The sequence below is a fragment of the Rhineura floridana genome, chromosome 2 (assembly GCF_030035675.1).
Source record: "Rhineura floridana isolate rRhiFlo1 chromosome 2, rRhiFlo1.hap2, whole genome shotgun sequence".
Classification (NCBI taxonomy): Eukaryota; Metazoa; Chordata; class Lepidosauria; order Squamata; family Rhineuridae; genus Rhineura; species Rhineura floridana.
Genome location: NC_084481.1, coordinates 120,821,609 through 120,844,008, shown reverse-complemented (window position 1 = coordinate 120,844,008; position 22,400 = coordinate 120,821,609). Strand labels below are relative to the sequence as shown.

At 42.0% G+C, this 22,400-nt stretch overlaps 1 protein-coding gene across 2 annotated transcripts in view; it reads left to right on the top strand.

Annotated features, from left to right (window-relative positions):
• Positions 1–22,400, top strand: part of TRIM66 (tripartite motif containing 66) — a 101,293-nt gene that overhangs the window by 30,210 nt on the left and 48,683 nt on the right. For both annotated transcript variants that reach the window (XM_061610322.1, XM_061610323.1), the window contains exons 3-8: positions 10,068–10,215; positions 12,258–12,390; positions 15,304–15,420; positions 16,983–17,097; positions 18,188–18,334; positions 20,539–20,656. In XM_061610322.1, coding sequence (XP_061466306.1) covers positions 10,068–10,215; positions 12,258–12,390; positions 15,304–15,420; positions 16,983–17,097; positions 18,188–18,334; positions 20,539–20,656 — 778 coding nt within the window. The remainder of the gene's footprint in view (positions 1–10,067; positions 10,216–12,257; positions 12,391–15,303; positions 15,421–16,982; positions 17,098–18,187; positions 18,335–20,538; positions 20,657–22,400) is intronic.

Below are 22,400 nucleotides of genomic sequence, written 5' to 3'. Positions count from 1 at the left end.
ACTTCCGCCTTTGGTGCTGCAGAGAAAGCAGACAGCTGGAAGCACCCTTGAGTGTCTATTAATGTAGGTGGATCAAGTTTTAAACTAAAGGGAGTTGTTCTATGGTAACTGTTCCTTGTTTAACGAAGATGATATTGTTCTTAATTAATTGGTGCTACCTGTTATGTTGTACAGGGATGTGGTGCAAATACAGGAGTTTGGAAAGTAGAACATTTATGAAGGAAAGCTGGATGGGGGGGGCAGTGGCTAGAGGGAACAGTGATCTCCAGGAAAGGGGCTCCTTTGTACTAAAATAAGTGATAGAATCAGTTTCCTTAGGTGTAATGTAATGTCCAAAGGTTGGACAATAGTTTAAAATAGAAATGATATAGGCAGGAAAATGAACTCTGGGTCTTTCATGACCATAGTAAAGATTGGCAGGACAGAACACAAATGCCTAATAAGCAGAATTCTCCTTTCACTTAACTGCCCATTTACCATTTATACTGAGGGTGGAGAATCATAAGCTTGGGGGCTCAATGCAGCTCTCCAGGTCTCTGTTTTTGGCTTCTCCCCAAGCCACACCCCTCACTGGCTTTGCACCCTGTGTTTTGCCTGCCTGAAGTATGTCTTTGAACTGAAAATGCCACTTGCTTGTCTGGATGGATGACAGTGAGGGTGTGTGTGTGTGTGTGTGTGTAGAAGCTAGCTGACTGTTTAGAGGTAATGTTTGCATCTGTTGCTCTGCTTACTCTTTCCTCGAGCTCTGCCCACCATGTGGCCCTCAGAACATTGCCCAGAAGGGAATGTAGTCCTTGTTCTGAAAAAGATTCCTCATCCCGACCCTGATCTAGATTTACTAGTACTTGAGTTGGTGTTGACGTTGAAGCATTTAATTCCAGCACAGAAAGCTCTACAGGAGGAACAGAAGATTCTTCAGGTTTGCTGGCTGCGCTGGTGCTTGCTGAAAGTCCTTCTCCCTCTGCACCTCTTCCTCATCCTCTGAGGAAATGCCAGGTTCAAGGTCTGAACCCTGACACCTAGGTTTTAAGGAGTGGATTGGCTCTGCTGGCCTACTCATGATACATCCACACAGGCCTTCAGTGAGACAACTATCTATATAGTCCTTGGGGGCGGGGCTGCTCCATGCATTCATAATATCAGAAGCCATTCCTTTTTAGGTGTGGCACAAAAGTGAATGTCACCCTAAGGGTACTTCCAGATGGGGACTTAATACTGTAAACTGGTTGTTGAGATAGCACAAATTAGTCATTAGCATCAGGTAAAGGGTAAATCCAGATTAAATGGGGGGAAATATGGGCTGGCATATTGATGTCAGTGACACTGTAGACACTTCAAAAAGCTTGCATGTATGAGAAACAGCAAATCTGTAACAAATACTGTATCTGTCTGGAAGCATCCTAAGAATCTACAGTTTACTTCAGTGTCTTGCTAAATCTTAGGACCATGCTTAGATCACACACCAGATCCTCAGATCAGTGTTGTCACATGCTGATGCTTATGCTAGAGAGATGGATGAAATAAAACTCTGAATACAAAGACCTTTAAGATATCTAGATTATTGGTGCAGACTATGTTAGCATGGAAATCAGATTGCTGCCTAGTTTAGACTGTTCACCTTACAAAGCACTTTTCTAGTTGCTTTGAATCCATCTTTGTAGCCAGCATAGAAAGGAAAAGGAATAAGCAGCTTCTGGGCTGCCAACTAAAATTCAAATAGTTTTGTGAGGCTACCTTTGCCTTGAAGCCTGAAGAGCAGCTAAAAAAATTCCTTTTTCTCAGCAAGTGCAGGGGTTGCTACAGAGAGTGAAGGACTTTTCTGTCATTGTTTTATATTTCTTCTTGCTATAGAAATAACCTTGATTTGCTGAAGCCTTTGAAAGTAAAGATAAAGCAGCGCAGCCTGGAAACCAAATGTACAATCCTTTAAAAGTCAACAAAAATGTAATTAATGTGTGTGGCTGACAGACTGCCCAAGCCCAGCTTTTTACCAGAGCATCCCCTCTCATTTCTCCCTACAGTGGGAAGTTCAGGGCAGCCCTGACAACATCCCTTTGCTTTACACCTTACATTTAAAGCACATTCCTTCCCCCAAAGAATCTGGGGAACTATAGTTTGTTACAGATTCTGGGAATCGTAGCTCTTTGGGGGCAAACTATAGTTCCCAGGATTCTTTTGGGAAGTGATGTGATTTAAATGTATGGTATGGATGTGACTGCTATAGAGACTTGTGCTGTCTTTGCAACCGTCTGTTTATTTACACACTTATAGCTTGAGCAGTAACAAAATGCATAGTAACAGGCATGTAGGTGGCTGCAGATTCACAGGAAGATCTCCCCCCCCCAGCTTCTCTCCAAACCTAAGTAATTCTGTAAAGCACCTGCTTCCTGCCACTTTTCCCCATCCCCTCACACCTTGCATTTAAAACCAAACTTATTTTTTCAGCCCCCACCTCAGAATGTAGGTTTGACATTCATTCTGCATATTTGGGATTCCCTCCTCCTGTCAAACTAGGTTATGTGAACCCTACAACTACTTATATAATATAACTGCAACATGTAATAATATATTGGATGTCTTGATTTTTGGGTAGTTTGATGTCGTGTCCAGATAAGAATGTTGGGTTTCCAAGTAGGTGGCTTCTCTGCTTAGTTCAGCCTTCATGTTTACTTTGGGTGAGCCATTGACTCTCAGACTAATTTACTTGACTAGGTTGTTGTAAAGATAAATCACACAAGGACTGGAAAATGCAAAAGTGTTGAAAGAATAGTCATCTGGCTGGCAAAGGGGCAGATGACTGTAGAGTGGAAGAGATTAAAACCTCGGTGTAGCGTGAGCCTTATAAAGGTTGACTGCTATTCAGTTTCAGAAGGAGCTGCTCTGTGTGTATATCTTTGGATAGGGGCCCTTGCTTCCAAATTCTATGACTGCCACACAAAAGCCAAGATAGAGATGCCTAAACAAAATGCAAAAATGACCACAAAGATACCCATGGTTTACAAACATGACCACACAGAGCTAAATCTCATCTCACTGTACAGCTGCTTCACTTTTTAAAAATAGCCAGAGCTTGGAAAAGTTACTTTTTTTGAACTACAACTCCCATCAGCCCAATCCAGTGGCCATGCTGGCTGGGGCTGATGGGAGTTGTAGTTCAAAAAAGTAACTTTTCCAAGCTCTGAAAATAGCTATGAAAACCCTTTTACTAGGACAATGCCTGTCTATCGTTGATTGTTATTAATACAAAAAGTCTTAATAATGTAAATGTATCTTAAAGAATGATCTACTCCCATGTTAGAACCATGCTACGGTGTAAACTTTGGAGGTTAGCATCTAAAGACTGTAAGGTTAGGGTCTAGCTTTAGGGAAAATGTAATTTGTATGTTCTTTACACTGCCTTTGACCCCTGCTTGTTTCTCGCTGTTTTGTTGACCACATTAGCAACTCTGTGCCACCTCTTCGTTCCTTTGTGATGAGCCAAGGGAACCAGAAGGTAGCATAGAATGGAAAGGCCAGCCCCAGAAAAGCCTAGTGAGGATTCGTGTTTATAAAGAGCTGTGAAGAGAAAAATACTAGCTACTTAGTCTGTCTACTTACAAATAACACTGACTGGAAGAGCCAGCTCTTTCCCTCACAAATGGCCCTCCAGGGGTTCATCATCCTACCAGTGTTGCTTGGGAACAAAAAGAGAGAGAGAGAAAGAGAGAGAGAACCTGCTAGACAGTTTGATCCTTTTTTTACTATAACATTTGACTGGAATATTTTATATTTTGACTTGCAGCTGTGTTTACCTTCAGTTAATCTCTTCACAGAACATAGGACAGGATGCAAGTGGTTTAGACTGAGATAATATGCACATTTCCCAGCAGTAGAACAGCATAAATAGGGAAAAACATATGACATTTGTGAAATATGTGTTATCTTTGTAAAGCTTGTAGGTTTCAATATTTATTGATTAAACTGATACAGGGTTAGTTCCCAATGTAAAAGTCTATGAACAGAAGGGCTCCTTCTGTCCAAGGAAGGCTTTAGATCCAGCAGAGAGATCCTGCTGTTGGAAAGAGGGAGGAGGCAGTTTTTGCTGATTCTGCCCCCCCCCCGATTTTTGGAAGGTGCAAGGAGCTGCAGTGGGAAGGGGAACTGGCAAAAGACAGCATCTTTTAAGTAAGAGTCCACTCAGGAGATACTCCTGCTGGCGGAAGCAAAGTCTGGATCCAAGCCATAATGTTTAACCATGGTTAGGAATCAAGAACAGTCCATGGGATCATACTCTCTTCCTCCACCCCCTGTTGTTTCATGTGCATATTCCCCTGACCATCCTCTACCTGCTTTGATATTACAGCTGATTGTTGCTAACCCTACCATTCCTAATTTCCAAGGCAGAATACTGTTTTAATCAGGTTTTAGTAACAATCTTATCCAGGATTAGCAATGCTCAGATATAATGCCAAAACAGAGTACTATAGAGCAGGAGGGAGAGTGGGAGGAAAGCAACCCAACAGCAGTACTTGAACAGTTATTTAAGGTTACAACAACTACTTAAGTTTCTGGTTCTTAGGGTCAAACTAATTTGGTTCTACTTAGCTGATTTTTATTTAACAAATAGTTGCTGTGAGAGTGGGGACAAGCCAGATTGGGGCTGTGGCATGGAGGGACAGGGGAATTTTAAACCTTGACCCTGCCATGGTCCTAATCAAAATTGCCCACTGTGCCTGCTATTTTCTATTAGAGGAACCCTCCCATTGGCATGGAAGTCCTGAGATGGATTGAGACAATGGCAGAGAGTGGTTTTAACCCTTTGCCCCTTCCATGATCCTTATCAGGATTGGGGTTCCCCTGTGACTGCTATTCACAGCGGGAGGGAAGCTGAAGGAAGGTGTCAGGACTGCAAAAGCTGCTAGTGAAACACACCATATAGAGTTGATTAGAGTTGATTATCATACTGTGAAATGATATTTTTGTAAGGTACAGAATACCAAATAGCTGTAAGCATTTAAGCTGACCAGTTATCGTGGAAGCCCTATGTGCTTTAATGTTACTGTAGTACAGCCTTTCCCAACCAGTGTGCCTCCAGATGTTGTTGAACCACAACTCCCATCAGCCTCAGCCAGCATTGCCAATGGTCAGAAAAGATGGGAATTGTGGTCCAACAACATCTGGAGGCACACTGGTTGGGAAAGTCTGCTGTAGTAGAATATAACTTAAATGGTATAACCAGAAAGTTTATTCAAGGTTCCTACAACATGGAATTAAAAATTGACAGGAAACCACCCAGTTGACAGCCTGCTTTATCCATTGCCTTATTTCTCAGTCAGCACCACACATTTAGCTAAAGTGTAGCACAATCAACATAACCCTCATAAAAAGAATCAGATGACACCACCAACCTTACATTTTCTTGCTTAGCTGTTGCATGCTTATGTGGAGCAAAGAATTTGACACAAATGGTAAGCAGACAATTTACAATACCTATCCAAAATATCACCCACCCAGCATTGATTTTTTCCAGTTAAAAAACACATACAACTATACTTCCTAACTTTCCAGAGTGTGACCAATTCTTCAGACAGTCTTGGCAAACCATAGGGAGCTCCTGAGCTTACATACAATTTTTCTGAATTTGATATTTGAGTGTTTTCCCATTTTGTGTACCACATATTAATTTCAGCAAGATCTTGTCTTTCTAACAGGTTCACACATGGGAAATACGAACCAATATTAAAGAGAATTTCTTCAAGTATATACAGAATACTTTCCCCTTTTTGCTGTGTAACCCAGTGTTTATCACACTCCTTTGAACTCCACTTTGTCCCTTTCTAAACACATTGTATATGCCAAAGGATTTTATTTTATTCATTAATTAAATTTATATCCCACCCTTCCTCCCAAAAGGAGCCCAGGGTCCCATCCCACCCCATCCCACAGTGCCAACCATGTGTTGTGTGTGCTGTGCAGAGAGCCTCATCATACACCTGCTGTGTGTCTCCCACAGATGTTTTGTGTGATAACTCAGGGCCCGCACCTGGTGTTGGGCCAAAGAGACAGTTCTCTGACCGAGCTGGCAGAGGCCATCTTGGCTGTGGTGTTGGGGGAGCCCAGAATGATAGTGCTGGGTGATTTCAATGTTCATGCTGAGGCTGCCTGTAGTGTTCTGGCTCAGGACTTCATGGCCTCCATGATGACCATGGGGCTATCTCAAGTTGTCACTGACGCGATACATAGGGCAGGGCACACCCTTGACTTAGTTTTTGCTCCAGATGGAGGAAGGGATGGTCTGGAGATGGGAGTGGTGGATGTCACCCCATTGTCATGGTCAGACCACTTCCTGGTGAAGTTTAGACTTATGGCTCTGATCCTTCCCTGCAGGGGTGGTGGACAGATTAAGATGGTCCACCCCTGAAGCCTAATGGAATCCCCTGGGTGGGAGTTTCTAAAAAAGAAAATTCTAAAAGCGCAATGGAAAGCAATTCCAACAAGAAAAAAAAAGGGGGGAAACAACAGAAGAAGCCAATGTGGCTTCACAAAAAGCTTAGAGATGACCTGAAAACAAAAAGGGGCACATACAGGAAGTGGAAAGAAAGTCAGCCCACAAAGGAAGAGTACAGGCAGGTATCACAGAATTGCCGGGATGGTGTCAGGAAGGCTAAAGCTGAGAATGAGCTGAGGTTAGCGAGGGATGCTAAAAGCAACAAAGAAGCTTTCTTCAGGTATCTCCATAGTAAAAGACAGAAAAGAAACGGTGGCACAGCTACTCAATGAGGATGGTAAAATGATAACAGATGACAAAGAAAAGGCACAAGTGCTCAATTCCTACTTTGGCTCAGTCTTCTCCCAAAAAAGGGTCTGTGACCCTCCCAGGAAACATGAAGTAGAAGGGGCAGGATTGGAGCTTGAGATTGATAGACAAACGGTCAAGGAATACCTAATCACTTTGAACGAGTTCAAATCTTCAGGCCAATAAACTGCATCCTAGAGTATTGAAGGAACTGGCTGAAGAACTCTCAGAACAGCTGTCTATTATCTTTGCAAAATCATGGAGGACTGGTGAAGTACCAGATGACTGGAGGAGAGCTAATGTTGTCCCTATCTTCAAAAAGGGCAAAAAGAAGGAACTGGGGAACTACAGACCAGTCAGGTTAACATCAATCCCTGGAAAAACTCTGGAGCAGATTATAAAGCAGTCCATTTGTAAGCACCTTGAAAACAATGCAGTGATTACTAGGAACATGGATTTATGAAGAACAAATCCTTCCAAACTAATCTTATCTCATTTTTTGACTGGGTAACCTCCCTTGTAGACTGTGGGAATGCTGTTGACATAATATATCTCGACTTCAGCAAAGCTTCTGAGAAAGTGCCCCATGATATTCTGATTAGCAAGCTAGCTAAATGTGGACTGGATGGAACAACTATCAGGTGGATCCACAGTTGGCTCCAGAATCGTATTCAAAGAGTGCTTATCAATGGTTCCTTCTCAAACTGTGCAGAAGTAACAAGTGGGGTACTACAGGGCTCGGTCCTGGGCCCAGTGCTCTTCAACGTTTTTATTAACGACTTGGATGAGGAGATACAGAGCATGCTTATCAAATTTGCAGATGATACAAAATTGGGGGGCACAGCTAATACTGTGGAAGACAGAAACAAAATTCAAAGGGACCTTGATAGGCTGGAGCATTGGGCTGAAAACAACAGAATGAAAATCAAGAGGGATAAATGCAGAGTTCTACACTTAGGAAAAAGAAACCAAATGCACAGTTATAAGATGGGGGATACTTGGCTCAGCAATATGACATGTGGGAAGGATCTTGGAATTGTCGTTGATCACAAGCTGAATATGAGCCAACAGTGTGATGTGGCTGCAAAAATGGCAAATGCTATGTTAGGCTGCATTAACAGAAGTATAGTTTCCAAATCACGTGAAGTATTAGTTCCCCTCTATTCAGCACTGGTTAGGCCTCTTGAATACTGCATCCAGTTCTGGTCTCCGCACTTCAAGAAGGATGCAGACAAACTGGAACAGGTTCAGAGGAGGACAACAAGGATGATCAGGGGACTGGAAACAAAGCCCTATGAGGAGAGACTTAAAGAACTGGGCATGTTTAGCCTGGAGAAGAGAAGACTGAGGGGAGATATGATAGCACTCTTCAAGTACTTGAAAGGTTGTCACAAAGAGGAGGGCCGGGATCTCTTCTCGATCGTCCCTGAGTGAAGGACACAGAATAATGGGCTCAAGTTGCAGGAAGCCAGATTTCGACTGGACATCAGGAAAAACATCTTAACTGTTAGAGCCATATGACAATGGAATCAATTACCTAGAGAGGTAGTGGGCTCTCCGACACGAGGCATTCAAGAGGCAGCTGGACAGCCATCTGTCGGGAATGCTTTGATTTGGATTCCTGCATCGAGCAGGGGGTTGGACTTTATGGCCTTATAGGCCCCTTCCAACTCTATTATTCTATGATTCTGTGATTCTATGAAGCCCTTGTCACGCTGTGGAACAGTGAGGCGCGTCGGGCTCTTGTCACGGTTGCCCTTCCTCTGAAAGAGCAGGTTTGTAGTCTGAGGTTGCTCCTGGATCCATCTTTGTTGCTAGAGGCTCAGGTGACCTCAGTGGCTAGGAGTGCCTTTTACCAGTTTCACCTCATAAGACAGCTGCAGCCGTTTCTGGACTGGGATAGCCTGACCACTGTTGTCCATGCACTGGTAACCTTCAGGCTAGATTACTGTAATGTGGTCTATGTGGAGCTGCCCTTGAGGTTGGTCCGGAAGCTGCAGCTGGTGCAAAATGCGGTGGCAAGACTGCTCACTGGGGCAGGGTATCACCAACATGTTACCCCACTGCTGAAAGAACTGCACTGGCTGCCCATTTGCTACCGGGCCAAGTTCAAGGTTCTAGACTTGGTGTACAAAGCCCTATACTGCTTGCGACCAGGATACCTGAAAGACCATCTTATCCCTTATATACCCAGTCGATCACTGCGCCCTGCAGGTGAGGGCCTCCTGCAGATACCACCTTGTCAGGAGGTCTGTTCTGTACAACATAGGAAATGGACCTTTAGAGTGGCAGCACCTACCCTGTGGAACTCCCTCCCCTTAAATATTAGGCAGGCGCCTTCTCTGTTATCTTTTCGGTGCCTATTGAAGAACTTTCTCTTTCAACAAGCCTTTTAAATTGAGACCTTATCCCAGTCTGCATCTGTGTTGGAATTGCTCTTTAATATGTTTTTAAACCTTTTTTAAAAAGATATCTTCAATGCTTTAAAAAAAATGTTTTAAAGTTGTTTTGTTTTAATGTATTTTAAAGTCTATTTTATGATGTTTTAAAGTGTTTTTAGTGCTTTTGTTTGCTGCCCTGGGCTCCTGCTGGGAGGAAGGGTGGGATATAAATCAAATAATAAATAAATTAATAAACTCTGTTGGAGTCACGGGGACTGTAGATCAGTGGTAGGGCATCTGCCTTGCATGCAGAAGACCCTGGGTTCAATCCCTGGTTTCTCCAGGTAGGGCTAGGAAAAGTTCCTCCCTGAAACCCTGGAGAAGCTCTGCTAGTCAGTGTGGACCACTGGTCTTCAACTGGTGTGTCAGGACACAATACCAGGTCACGGCCTGATCTAAGGTGGGTCTCAACAGCAGCATGCCACCATACAAACAGATGGCAAAACAACTGAGAAATGGGTCTCCAAATGGATGTTTGGGTTAAAGGCAGGTCCCAGGTGTGAAATGGTAAAAGACTACTGGTGTAGACAGTACTGAGCTGGATGGACTAATTATTATCCGATGTGGTGTAAGGCAGCTCTCCTCTGTACAACTTATAGCCTCTTCTGTGTGAGAAAAGCAGTGGCTGCTGCTATTTTTGCTTTTACACACCATTTAATGTTTGTTAACGTCTTCCATTATCATATAATGTATTTCAACATGCTTTTGACATGTAAAAGTATAAGATATGTGCCATCCTTTAAAAGTCCAGCTTCCAAATTTACGTTGTTAGAGATCTTTATGAGGTAATAGGAGGCATCCTGAATTTAATTGTATTTTAATGCAGTTCTAATTTGTTGCTGTCGTTGCAGAATTGCTCTGGATGTAAAGAGAAGAGGCCTGCGCACAGCCTGTGTACTACCTGCAACAAGTGGCTGTGCAGCTTGTGTACAGAAGAACATGGGCATGGCAAGGAAACAGGAGAACATTTCCTGCCTATTCCGCTGAAGGGATGTTCAGGTAGAAATGCAACCTCATACTGCTGTGATTACACAAACAGAGGGCAGCTGGTGTAACAGTTGTTTCCATTCCCCTGCAGCCCCCACCCCACCCCCAGTGCCAGTGCCAGGCTATTTTGCACCCTAGGCAAGGCTAACTACTTGCACCCCCCAAAAAATTGCTAACTTCAATTTTCAAAAACAGATGTTTTGTAGAAAAAATGAAAAGCACAAAACTTGAAACTGCTAAATTTATTTTAGTTGCATTTTTCCAAGGGTTAAAAAAACTAACTGTATAAAACTGTGCCCCTCAAAGGTCAGTACTGCGCACCTCTGAGGTCTGCACCCTAAGCGGGTGCCTAGTTGGCCTAATGATAGCACCGGCCCTGCCCACCCCAGTTTTATGTCTTCACTTCTGAAGGAAGCTTCAGGAATCCCCAAGGGATTTTTGCCCATCTGTGTTGTAATGTTTGAATCAAGCTCCCAAATTCCTGTCTTCAGTATGCAAAACAATACTGGAAGAACCCAGCGTTTCCATTATTTGTTGATTCTGTTAATTTAAAACTCATGCAGTGATAAACACAGAAGAAAGATGCAGGGTAACTTCATGTCCATCAGGAAGAAAACATGGCACCAAAGTTAATAATGTGTACCTCAAGAAAACAGACAACACTGCTATGTACAAGTGGCAGTTTAATACAGTATGTAACTAACTATTATACACTACATCTGGATGGGGCAAAAGCTGGTTGTAAAGTTAAGGGAATGAAGTGGAGCAAGTCTTCAGTATGGGAACCTGATTGGAAACTTGCCTTAAGAATGTAAATGCCTTTCCCCTTAAGTGTTCAGAGATCCATGTTGTCCTGGGAGACTGGCATGCCAATATCAAAAGAAGAGCCTCTTTATACTCAGCTACCATTAGTGCCCTGTAGTTTTCCTTCCTTTGAAGCTAGTAGTAAGTGATTGAATCAGAACAAACTCAAAGGGACTAAGGAATCTGATGCTCAGATGTATATCAATATTTATTAGCCATGCTTCTTGGGGGAGGAAAAATCTCATACACCTACTGATTTGGGAAAACTCTGCAACTTAACATCTGTGCATTGTAGCCTGAGGTTGGATAAGTATGTATGATATAGTAGAACCTGAAGCCTTTCACAGAGCTTTGAGAACAGAATCTATTAGCGGATGAATTAAGCAAATTAAGGTTTTGCTTGGGATAGGTGATATTCTTTCTGCTGTGCTCTTGATACTGGGTGCCAAAGAAACTCAGACAATGTGCTTAAAATAGATTATGAAAATTAACTAGAAATGCAAATATGTTTATTTTGCATCAGAGCGCTCAATTTGCATGCTCTATTCCAAACATAATAAAACTAGAAGAGAATTAGGTGAGAGCATAGAAGGAGTTATGTGAGTAGAGCATGAATGTAAACCACGGGGTGTGTGTGGCCCCATACAGTCCAGAAACTCTATGCCCTGAAACCCTGGGACCTTTCCAGGTGTGATCTGCACATTTTATTCATTTACTAGATAGATTCATTCTCCCCCATGTCCCAACTTCCTTCCATCCTTTTCCTGTGACCTCCCCATTCTCTGCCTAGCTCACCACTTTGTACAGATGGACAAATTGGTTGGTTTTGATTTATCTCAGTCTCTCCTTTTTTTCTGTCTTAAGTTCAATACTTCACATGTCTGCATCAGTTTGCAATTATTTTTTAAAAAAAGTTATCATGAAAATTCATCAGCATTTTAGTGCTGATTTCTCCTCTTAACATACACATTTTTGTATGCAATTTTGCCCCATTGAACTCAGTGGGGACTACTTCTGAGTAGACATGATTTGGATTGCACTGCAAAAGTATGAGAGAGAACAGTTAAGACATTCAGAACCCCTCTAATATCTACACCAGCTGTCATTTTCTGGATGAGTTGCTGAAAAGAGAGGTTTTGAGCAGCTTTGGTAATAATGTAGTATATAAAGACATACAGGAGTATATAAGACAAATGCCATGGCATTTTTATCAGCCTCTGGAGTAATTGTGTATGAATCCTATTTTCCAGGAGCTGATGGGGAAACAAGTGAATTTCCCTTGTATTGCTCAATGCACAGTCAAGAGACACTCAAACTATTTTGTGAGACCTGCGATGTCCTTACTTGCCGCTGCTGCCTTCTGACAGAGCACAAGGAACACAGGTACTAAATATTTGTTGTTCTTTCTCCTTAATTTAGTGCTACAGGAAAGAGCCTAGCTATCAAAAGGTTAAAGGTTGCCCAACTATATTGTTTATCAAAATGTTCTTCAGCCGTCCAGAAGATCCTGTAACTAATGCCTAGCATTCAAATATGCAATGTAAACTTTAACTACTCTTACACCACCACCCGGTCTTACTTAGAATTGAACTGCTATACTTGGGAATAAGTCTTATTGTATTCCGTGCACCTAACTTCCAGATTAATTTGGGCAGGATTGGGCTATGAGCATATTTTGTGTCCTATCTGAATACCATGAATGTGGGAAAGAATTTGGAAGAAAAGTGGAAGATATATGCAAATAGAAAGGAGATTTCAGCCTCACATATGAAAACTATTGTAGTTTCCTCAGTTCTTCAACACACACTTAAATCCTCATGTGTGCAATTGTAGAAGTTTGTGATAGTGATGGGAAGGTGAAGTGGACTATATAGCAGTTTCAGAAGAAACTGTGATTTTTGATAGAGAAATAAACATGAACAATATCAAAACTGATAATGTGGCTCAGGAAGCAGCTTGGGGAGAAGGCAGCAATCAAATATATGACTGGATTTTCACACATAATCTGGGAACCTAGGCCTTGCCAATTCTGGTGCATGAATAATGATGCCCAGACTGTAGAACCACTGGCGGGGACTTGTGAAAAGTTTTTGATAGACTGGAACTCTGTTTAAACGTGCATATTTGTCACTTCATGACTGCATCATATGCAACTTATTATTTATTTATTTAATTTGTATCCCTCCCTCCCAGCAGGAGCCCAGGGCAGCAAACAAAGCACTAAAAAACTTTAAAACATCATAAAAATAGATCTTAAAATACATTAAAACAAAACAGCTTTAAAAACATTTAAAAAAACAACCTTAAAAAGGGTTAAAAACATTATTAAAAAACATATTAAACAATTCCGACACAGATGCAGACTGGGATAAGGTCTCAACTTAAAAGGCTTGTTGAAAGAGGAAAGTCTTCAACAGGCGCCGAAAAGATAGCAGAGATGGCGCCTGCCTAATATTCAAAGGGAGGGAATTCCACAGGGTAGGTGCTGCCACACTAAAGGTCCGTTTCCTATATTGTGCAGAACGAACCTCCTGATAAGATGGTATCTGCAGGAGGCCCTCACCTGCAGAGCGCAGTGATCAGCTGGGCATATAAGGGGTAAGAGGGTCTTTCAGGTATCCTGGTCCCAAGCTGTATAGGGCTTTGTATGCCAAAACTAGAACCTTGAACTTGGCCTGTTGGCTAATAGGTTGCCAGTGCAATTCTTTCAGCAGTGGGGTAACATGCTGGCAATACCCTGCCCCAGTGAGCAGTCTTGCTGCCACATTTTGCACCAGCTGCAGCTTCCGGACCAACCTCAAGTGTAGCCCCACATAGAGCACATTACAGTAATCTAGCCTGGAGGTTACCAGTGCATGGACAAGAGTGGTCAGGCTATCCCAGTCCAGAAACGGCTGCAGCTGTCTTATGAGGTGAAACTGGTAAAAGGCACTCCTAGCTGCTGAGGTCACCTGGGCCTCTAGTGACAAAGATGGATCCAGGAGCACCCCTAGACTACAGACCTGCTCTTTCAGAGGGAGTATGACCCCATCCAAAGCAGGCAACTGACCAATTATCAAAATTTGGGAACCACTGATCCACAGTGCCTCCGTCTTGCTAGGATTCAGACTCAGTTTATTGGCCCTCATCCAGCCCACCATTGAGTGCAGGCAGCTGTCCAGGGCTTGCACGGCCTCCCCCAATCCAGATGTTACAGAGAAATAGAGGTTGTTACCTGAAGATCTGAAGTGACTTACAACAATGTTTAAAAAACACACAAATATGTCATACTATAAAACAAAACAATAAAAACAACACCTCCATACAACCACAGGAAGCTTTGGCAGCATACTGATAACAGACAATGTCATCTCAGCCTATCAAATGCCTCGGTGGCGCCGGAAAGATGTCAGTGAAGGCGCCAGGTAGACCTCATAGGACATTTTTACATCTAATGGTCAAAAGTGAGGATATTATATTCACCTCTTGGAGAGCAGTACTTGGATAAGCCAAAACATAAACACAATACTTAAAAAGTTATCTTAAAAATACAAATAAAAATATGAAACTGCCTTTTACCAAGTCAGGCGGTTGAGAACTTAGTCCCCAGTTTAATTAGAAATGCAGTGCTATACCCAGTAGCAGACAGTGTGGTGGGGGGGCCACTGCTCATCTGACCTCTGGTTTGCCTTGTCGCTGCTGCTTGCCAGAAGGTAAGTGGGGGAAGCGGCAGTGAGGTCAGCGTGATGCAAATGCACTGGTGTGAACCTATGCAGTTTGCCAGTGTGTTTGCAGCAGTGACTGACCAGAGGTCAGGTGAGCACTGCTGCCCCACCTTGCCTTCTGCTACTGGCTATATCCTTCAGGTATGACTACTTTCCCAATCTTTTTTAAAGGTACTTCCCTATTTTCTCTGGTAGCATGACTTGTCTGGGTATAAGGCAGAGGTGGAGAACCAGTGACCCTCCAAATGTTCCTGGACTAGAACTCCTGACCATTGCCCATGCTGACTGTGACTGATGGGTGATGGAGTCTAACAACATCTGGAGGGTCACAGACTCTCCATCCCTGGTATAAGAGTCTCCTGGATTCAAATTCCAAACAGGTCCATGCAACCAGGGAACAGAGGGCTAACCCATGGGGGTTCTTATGTCAAAGGTGAGATTCACGTCCCAACCTAGACCAACAAGTTTCTTGTAGAAAATTCTGAAAAGTCACCCTATCCTCCTTGTTTGGGATTTGAACCTAAGTTTGTTCAGAATTTATTTACTAATTTATTAATGGAAAAAGAAAACTACAAAAGACTTCTTTTCCTAGGTTCAGGCATCTCCAGGAAGCACTGCAAAACCAGCAAGCCATCCTGGAAAATGTAACCGCTAAAGTGGAAGAGAAGAAAAATGGAGTGCAGGTCTCAGCCAAACAGACTGAAGACAGGTAACTATGGAGACACTTCTTATAAAAGAAGGTGAATTCTGGTAAAAACCTCTCTCACTGGAATATTGCTTACCAGTAGCAGGGGCTAAATTACATGGCTACTGAGGGAGTGGTAGCGAGCCACTTTTTTATCAGAATGCATTGCAATTGGTGTGTGTGTGACACAGCTGCTTCACTGTGGCCCAGCCAGACCACAAGGGCAGGCCATTTTTCTTGTGGTGTGATCGACTTAAGGCAGGGGTGTGGAACATTTTTTCAGCCCAAGGGCTGCATTCCAGGTAACCTTCTGGGGACCATCTGCCAATGGTGGATGAGACCAGAGGCAAAAACTGTCGGAGCGATGAATGTAAATTTTACACACACACACACTTCTCTTTGTATCCTCCACCCAGGCAAGCATCATTGTCAGAATTCAAGGATACATTTCAGGCAAGGAAAAACACTCAAGTATGGTGTGAAGCAAGGCTGACTGGGCCTGGGAAGTGTTCCAAGATACCGAAAGAGTGGGCTGGAGGGGCGCATTTGTCCCCAGGCCCAAGGTTTCCACATAAGGCAGCTCTCATATCTCTATTTGCCTTGGACAATCTGCAGTCTCTGCCCACCACACCTTCAACAGTTTGTGAAGTGGACCTAAGTAAGGGCATATCTGGGGCAGATTCTTTGAAGGCCCACTTGTAGCTTGCCCACTTGCTTCCTCCAACACATACTTTTCTTAGCTCTGTAACTGTAAGCAAGCCCTTTGAACATGTTCTCTTGTTCTAAGGATGCAAAAATATGTGGTCAGTTTACCTAGCAGTTTTAGCTAGTAGGGAAGGGGAACTTTTTACTAAAATTAAAACCCAATCCTATGCATGTTTGTTCAGAACAATGTTCCATAGATTTCAGTCTCAGAATCATGGCTTAGAATAATGGCTAGGTATTTAGGATTAAATGTAGAAAAACTAGGTTCAAATCAAAGCTTAGCTATGATTGTTGTGAAGCCCAAACATTACGCTGAGTATCTTGGTGACACATGAATAATGCAATCATAAGCATTTTCCAATAAGGAGCTGCCCAATATTACAGCAGTTTTCCTCTCTCCAAAGGTACAAAAATAGACACACCAATTACCCCCTAATGCTAAAATGCTCAGTACTTCAGTGTGGCAACTTAGTTTATTCAACAAAGGTTTTGCTTTAATCTATTAATAATGCACTAGACAAATTTAAATTTTCAGAAAACCTGGCCAATAAGCTAGAATTAGGCAGCATTGACATGTGACCCCAGTTCAGCAAAAGTCATGCACAATGTTTAAGGGAAAGTCCTAAGTTTGAATTCATGAAACATGCTATTCAAGTTAGCAGCAATACACACATACATAAATTATAGTATTAGCTAGATCATAATGCTCAGTGCTTTGAAAGATGCAAGCCATGCACAAGTTGGCTTCCTGTTTACAATTGATATGCTGTCAGTCAAATGAATTGATTTTTTTAAAAAAAAATCACAATAGTGGTAACTATCAAACATTCTCATATATGAGTATGTATATAATGAAGTTGTCAATGGCTCCTTCTCTACAGATTGTTTGAAGTAAAACACCTGCAAAGAAAAGTGGAAAATCAGATCAAAATGGCCAAGATGGTCCTGATCAGTGAAATAAATAAGCGAGCAAATGTTCTACTTGAACAGCTAGAGGTAAGTAGGGTGGCTCTGGTAGCTAAGCCAGATGATACCATGCATACATGAAAACACAGCTAATTAACTAGAGCATTTATTTCTGTGATGAACTCACTGGTCAACAGATTCATGGGGTGAGAAAAATTGCAAGAGGAAATCCCTCCTTAGGTGATGTGGGAGGATCTGGCAGTGAACAGGATGCTTTGGGAGAAAATCAGCCACGAGAAAGGGCATTTAGAGACCACACACCTGGATGTCTGTTGTTGTGCCTATAGTACCAGCTGGACTCCCTACATCAGGGGCAGGGAAACTTTTTCAGCTCTAGGGCCACATTTCCTCATGGGCAACCTTCTGGGGGCTGCATGCCAGTGGTGGGTGGGATCAGACTCAGAGGAAAAATGGAGCAGAGCAACAGACTGTCTTACATTTCTTATATAAGCTATATTCCACCCAGGCAGAAGTCAAGAGTTCTGACACCAACACACATTTCTCCATCTTTCATTCAGGCAAGCAGGAGGCATTATTAGAGTTCCTGCTGGGCAAAGGCACTTGCAAAGGGTATAGAGCAGGGTTGGTGAGAAGCATGGCCTGTGTGTGTGTGTGGCCTGGGGAGAGTATTGAGGGTTAGACAGAGAGAGCTAGAGGGCTGCATTTGGCTCCTGGGCCTGAGGCTTCCCACCCCTGCCCTACATGATGGCAGTAACGGAGGCCAAGAAAAATACCCAACTGAAACCCACAACTGAAGGCAGATTCTGATTTTGAGGAAGAGAAGAGAAGTGAAGTGTAAATTTTCACTCTTGTGTGCTGAAGCCTTAGGTTATTGGCTTCCAAATTGTAGGGCTGCTAGTGGCCGCAGTTTAATATCTGTTTGATGTGATCTCAGTGGAGTTTCTGTGCAACATGCTGCAAGTTATCAATGTTGCCATCGATTACAGAAGATGTTGTAAAAGGAAATTCCTGTCACTTAATTCCACTCTCGCTTTCTGCTTGATGTTGTGAGAATATAAATGCTCATCTAAATTGTGTCTTTGCTATGATGACTATAGGATGTAATTTATTACAAAAACCATTACATTAAGTAGTTTCTTTTGTTTCTCATTATTTACAGAGGCTCACCAGCGAAAGGAAGCAGAAACTGGAACAACAGCTCCAGGGCATCATGGTGTTAAACAGGCAATTTGAACATGTGCAAAACTTTCTCAGTTGGGCAGTGTGCAGTAAAAACAGTGTTCCATTCCTCTTCAGTAAGGAACTGGTAAGATTAAATGCTCACTGTAATAATGAGGTGCAAAAAAGGAAAAGAACTGAGAAAAACAAGTCCCCAGAGAAGTGAGTGGGGAAGACTCATAAACATCCATTGCACTGGTAATCCAAGACTCTTAAGAGTGTTCCTAGTGTCATTCACAGAAGCCAAACCAAAAATGAGGGGAAAAGTGACAAAAATTTATAATAAACATATATGGAATTAGGAGCTATTCCTTTTTTTTTGCTGGATTGACAATGGTTGTCACCACAGGGAAAAGCAAGATCCTTGTTAGGAGTGCTTGAGGAATTTGCTTTTGCAAATATGAACTGATCTGCACCTCCTGGGCTAATGAGTGGATGGTGAGGATTAGAACATAGTTGTTCACAAAGTTCTGATGCAGTTCTTAACTTGGAAAAAAATAGTAAAATACATTTAGGAATGCATATTTCAGGAGAAAATATGTTTAGAGATACCTGTATTGAGAAAAAATACATATTTAAATGTACAAGAAATATCACAGAATAATGAGGGAATGGGCCAGAATTGAATTAAGGGCAAACACATGTGAAGGTGACATGGTGGAAGTAGAATGATTTTGCTCATCCCTAGTCCTTTTGTAGGTTGGGAGTGTTTACCATGCTAAATCATAGTGCCTGTCATCCATAAAGCCATTCACCTGGAAGCATCTTAGAAACTAGGGATTGAAGGATGCATCTGCGTAGGAAGTTTTCTTATGTCTAATCTGGGTTAGCAATGCTAAAGCCCCATAAATACAGGAAATGGAGCAAGATTAGGTATCTTTCCTCCCATGCTAACATTGTTGTTCTCATCATGCAGGCCACATGGTTTAAAGTAGTTCTCCTATTGCTGTCATCTAGAGTGGGACTGGATGAGGGAATGGTGTGAATTGAAGACACCGCACAATAATAATTCATTTATATATTTATAATAGTTATTAATTACCTGTCTGCCAAAAAGGCGATGAAGACTATGTGCAGGCAATGAGAACTACGTAGGCCCTGAAACAAGTACTACAAATGCAAAAAGTACATGTGTGGTCTGCAGAGAGTTAATGGCCTAAATAAATAATCTGAGCCCCTAAACCAGCCTTGTGCAGTGGAGACCTGACTGTCTTGCCATGCAATTTTACAAACTCAAAAGGAGTTACTTCTGAGTAAATATGCATAGGATTTCACTTTTGGAGAACTAATCATTCTCCAGATCAGGCTGGTATGAAAGAGAGATTCCATACTCATAACTGAGTGTCTGAATATGGCTTTAGCTTGCTCTCTATATGAGGCATTTTACTGGGGAAAACACATTTAAATATAATTTGTGATTATGGGGAAAAGATTGTGAGACATTTAGGATTGTTATCTCAGCATTGTAACATACATGAACAACTTATTAGATATACATTTTATTTAGATAATTTATATATCACTTGATCAAATAAATTCTCCAAATGGTGTACAGGAAAAATGTAAATAAAAACATAATTAAAATCTATAAAGCAATTAACAAGTATGCATAAAATTATCATCATCATTAAAAACAATAAAAATGAATAAGACTTTAAAACAAATATAAGTAACTAAATCATGTGTCTGGATAGGCTTGTTGGAACCAAAAGCAGGTTTCTAAAACAATATAGTGAGGCCACCTGCATAATTCCACTAGGCAGGGAGTTCCAGAGCACAGGTGCTGCCACACTAAAGGAACAACTCACAAATGAGGAACAGAATATACGTGGTACTTATAAAAGTGCCAGTTCTGCAGTTCAAGGTAATTGAATAGGTATGTATGGGGCAAGGTGATCCCTTAACTTCCATCTACACAGATAAGGAATTTCAGAGGGTTCTTGTTTACTATTTCAGGCTATTTACAGGTCTCCTTAGCAATTTAGGTAACTCTGCTGTCCACTGATGTTTGCATAGCAGACATTACAATCCTAGTATTGTCTGCATACAAAATCATTTTTCCTATGCTGACAGACAACTGGCTCAGGTGTCCCTGATTTCAAAAGAATTCCTTTCATCTCATTTAATTCACTTTAGCTTGTGATTCTCCCCTTGGACATGTAAGCAAGTCAGAAGGCTGAAACAAATAAAATGAGAGCGTAAGTAATGGAAATGCAGGGTTAGGATTGATTTTAAGTCATAATTAGCTCTGATATTAATTGCATTGAACAGTCATTCTTGGTTTATTACCAGATTGTGTTTCAGATTCAACGTTTGCTAGAAACAAACTGTAATACTGATGTGGGTCCTCCTTGGAAGGTCAGATTCACATGGGACCCATCTTTCTGGACTAAACAACTGTCCAATTTAGGTAAAAAATGTTTATAATGCTAGGATTGCTTTGAGCTCCTTAAAGTGTGTGTGTGTGTGTGTGTGAGAGAGAGAGAGAGAAATTTCATTAAGAATAATTTTTCACTGCTACCACTGGGATAATTCTTTATAAGCTACATTTATTATTTTCCCTGAAAGCTGCTAGAATGTAGACCAGACATTTTTGTGTGCAGAAATAGACCAGATTTTTAGTTATACCTGATCCTTGTCCTATGGCTGTGACACGGTTGCAGCTCTCTTGTGGTTCCATCCCATGCTTCTCATTTAATGAAGGAATAATGTAAGAGAGGCAGGAAGATATGGAAAATATCAGAATACTATCTCCCTACTTTCATTTAGGCCTTTGATTTTGGCATGGCTGCTTTTCACAAGGGAGCTACAACCATGTAGACCACACAAAAAAGTCTGTCCCTAGCTACTGCTGAAATAATCTCACAAGCTCTTCAGCATGTGCTAAATTGTGTATGGATCCAGAATCCATGTTCTTAATCTCAATACGCCAGCTTAGTCATGTGAATTGGCCATGATTGCGTGATCATTCCATTAAGATGGGTGGTGTTTTGCATCCAGTGGTGAATATCCAGTGGTGAATTACATCCAGTTACTGCATATCTATAAAAATGTCACCAATTATGAGATTGTCATGTGGGGTTATTTTGTAATGCATGAAATAACAATATCAACCTAGCTATGACCATTAAAAAACTGTTTTGCAACACCACAGACTGTTTGCTATTTGCCAAATACTTGTACTTTTTATGTGCACACAAAAAAAGATAATGGCATTAATAGGGTAATAAAAATATGTACCGGGTTGTATTCAATGCAGGCCTAACCAAATCATTCCATCAGTTCAAGGATTTCTCCTTGCAAAATAGAATGCTCTCCCTCTGCACACCTCCTGAATCTGTTCTTGAGGGGGTGTCCCCCAACCCTCCAGAGCAGATTTGGGGGTGGCATAGGGTGTGCACAGGGGAATAGGGGGGAAATCCACTTGCGCAAAATGCAAGCATGTAGCTGAATCCCGCCCACTGAGGTAAACTTATGTTTATGATTCCCCAATCTTGAAATGGAATACACCAGTTGGAAATTTGTAGGTGAATTAGCTTGTTGTAAGCCATGGGTGCTGAGAGAAATGTAGCATATTTGACTAAAGTAGGATAGCTAGGTCAGCATATGAGCTGAAATGGAGATCTCTGCCATTGCTAGGTTGTCTATTGGATTAATGAAGAAAGACTACTTTTCCACAACTATCCCCTGTGCTGATTTACAGATGTTAATCTGTTTAGTTATATATAAATTTGATATCTGACGTTATGCTGAGCTGAAATGTTTCCCCGTTTCAACACTCAAGTCCTGAGCAGTGAAACAGGAATAATTTCTTGAGATTTTTTTCAGGGTAATGGCAAAATTTTGGAGAGTCTCCCAAAACTTGTCTCCCTCAGCCTGCTCCCTGGTGGATGCCATGTCATCAGCTAGATCACTCCAGTGGCCTTTTCAGGGGGAGGGGATGACAACCAGTAGCCATAGTGTCTGCCAAGAGGAGCTCTAGCGGTGGTGAATTTTGCCGCCACCCCTGAAAAGTGTCTGGAGTTCATCACTTCCAGCTGCGCCTCCGAAATACAAGCCAAATATTCTCTATGGAGAAATTTCAGCTTTCTGACCAGTGCGTCCAGACCAGTGTCTGGAGTTCATCACTTCCAGCTGCGCCTCCCAAATACAAG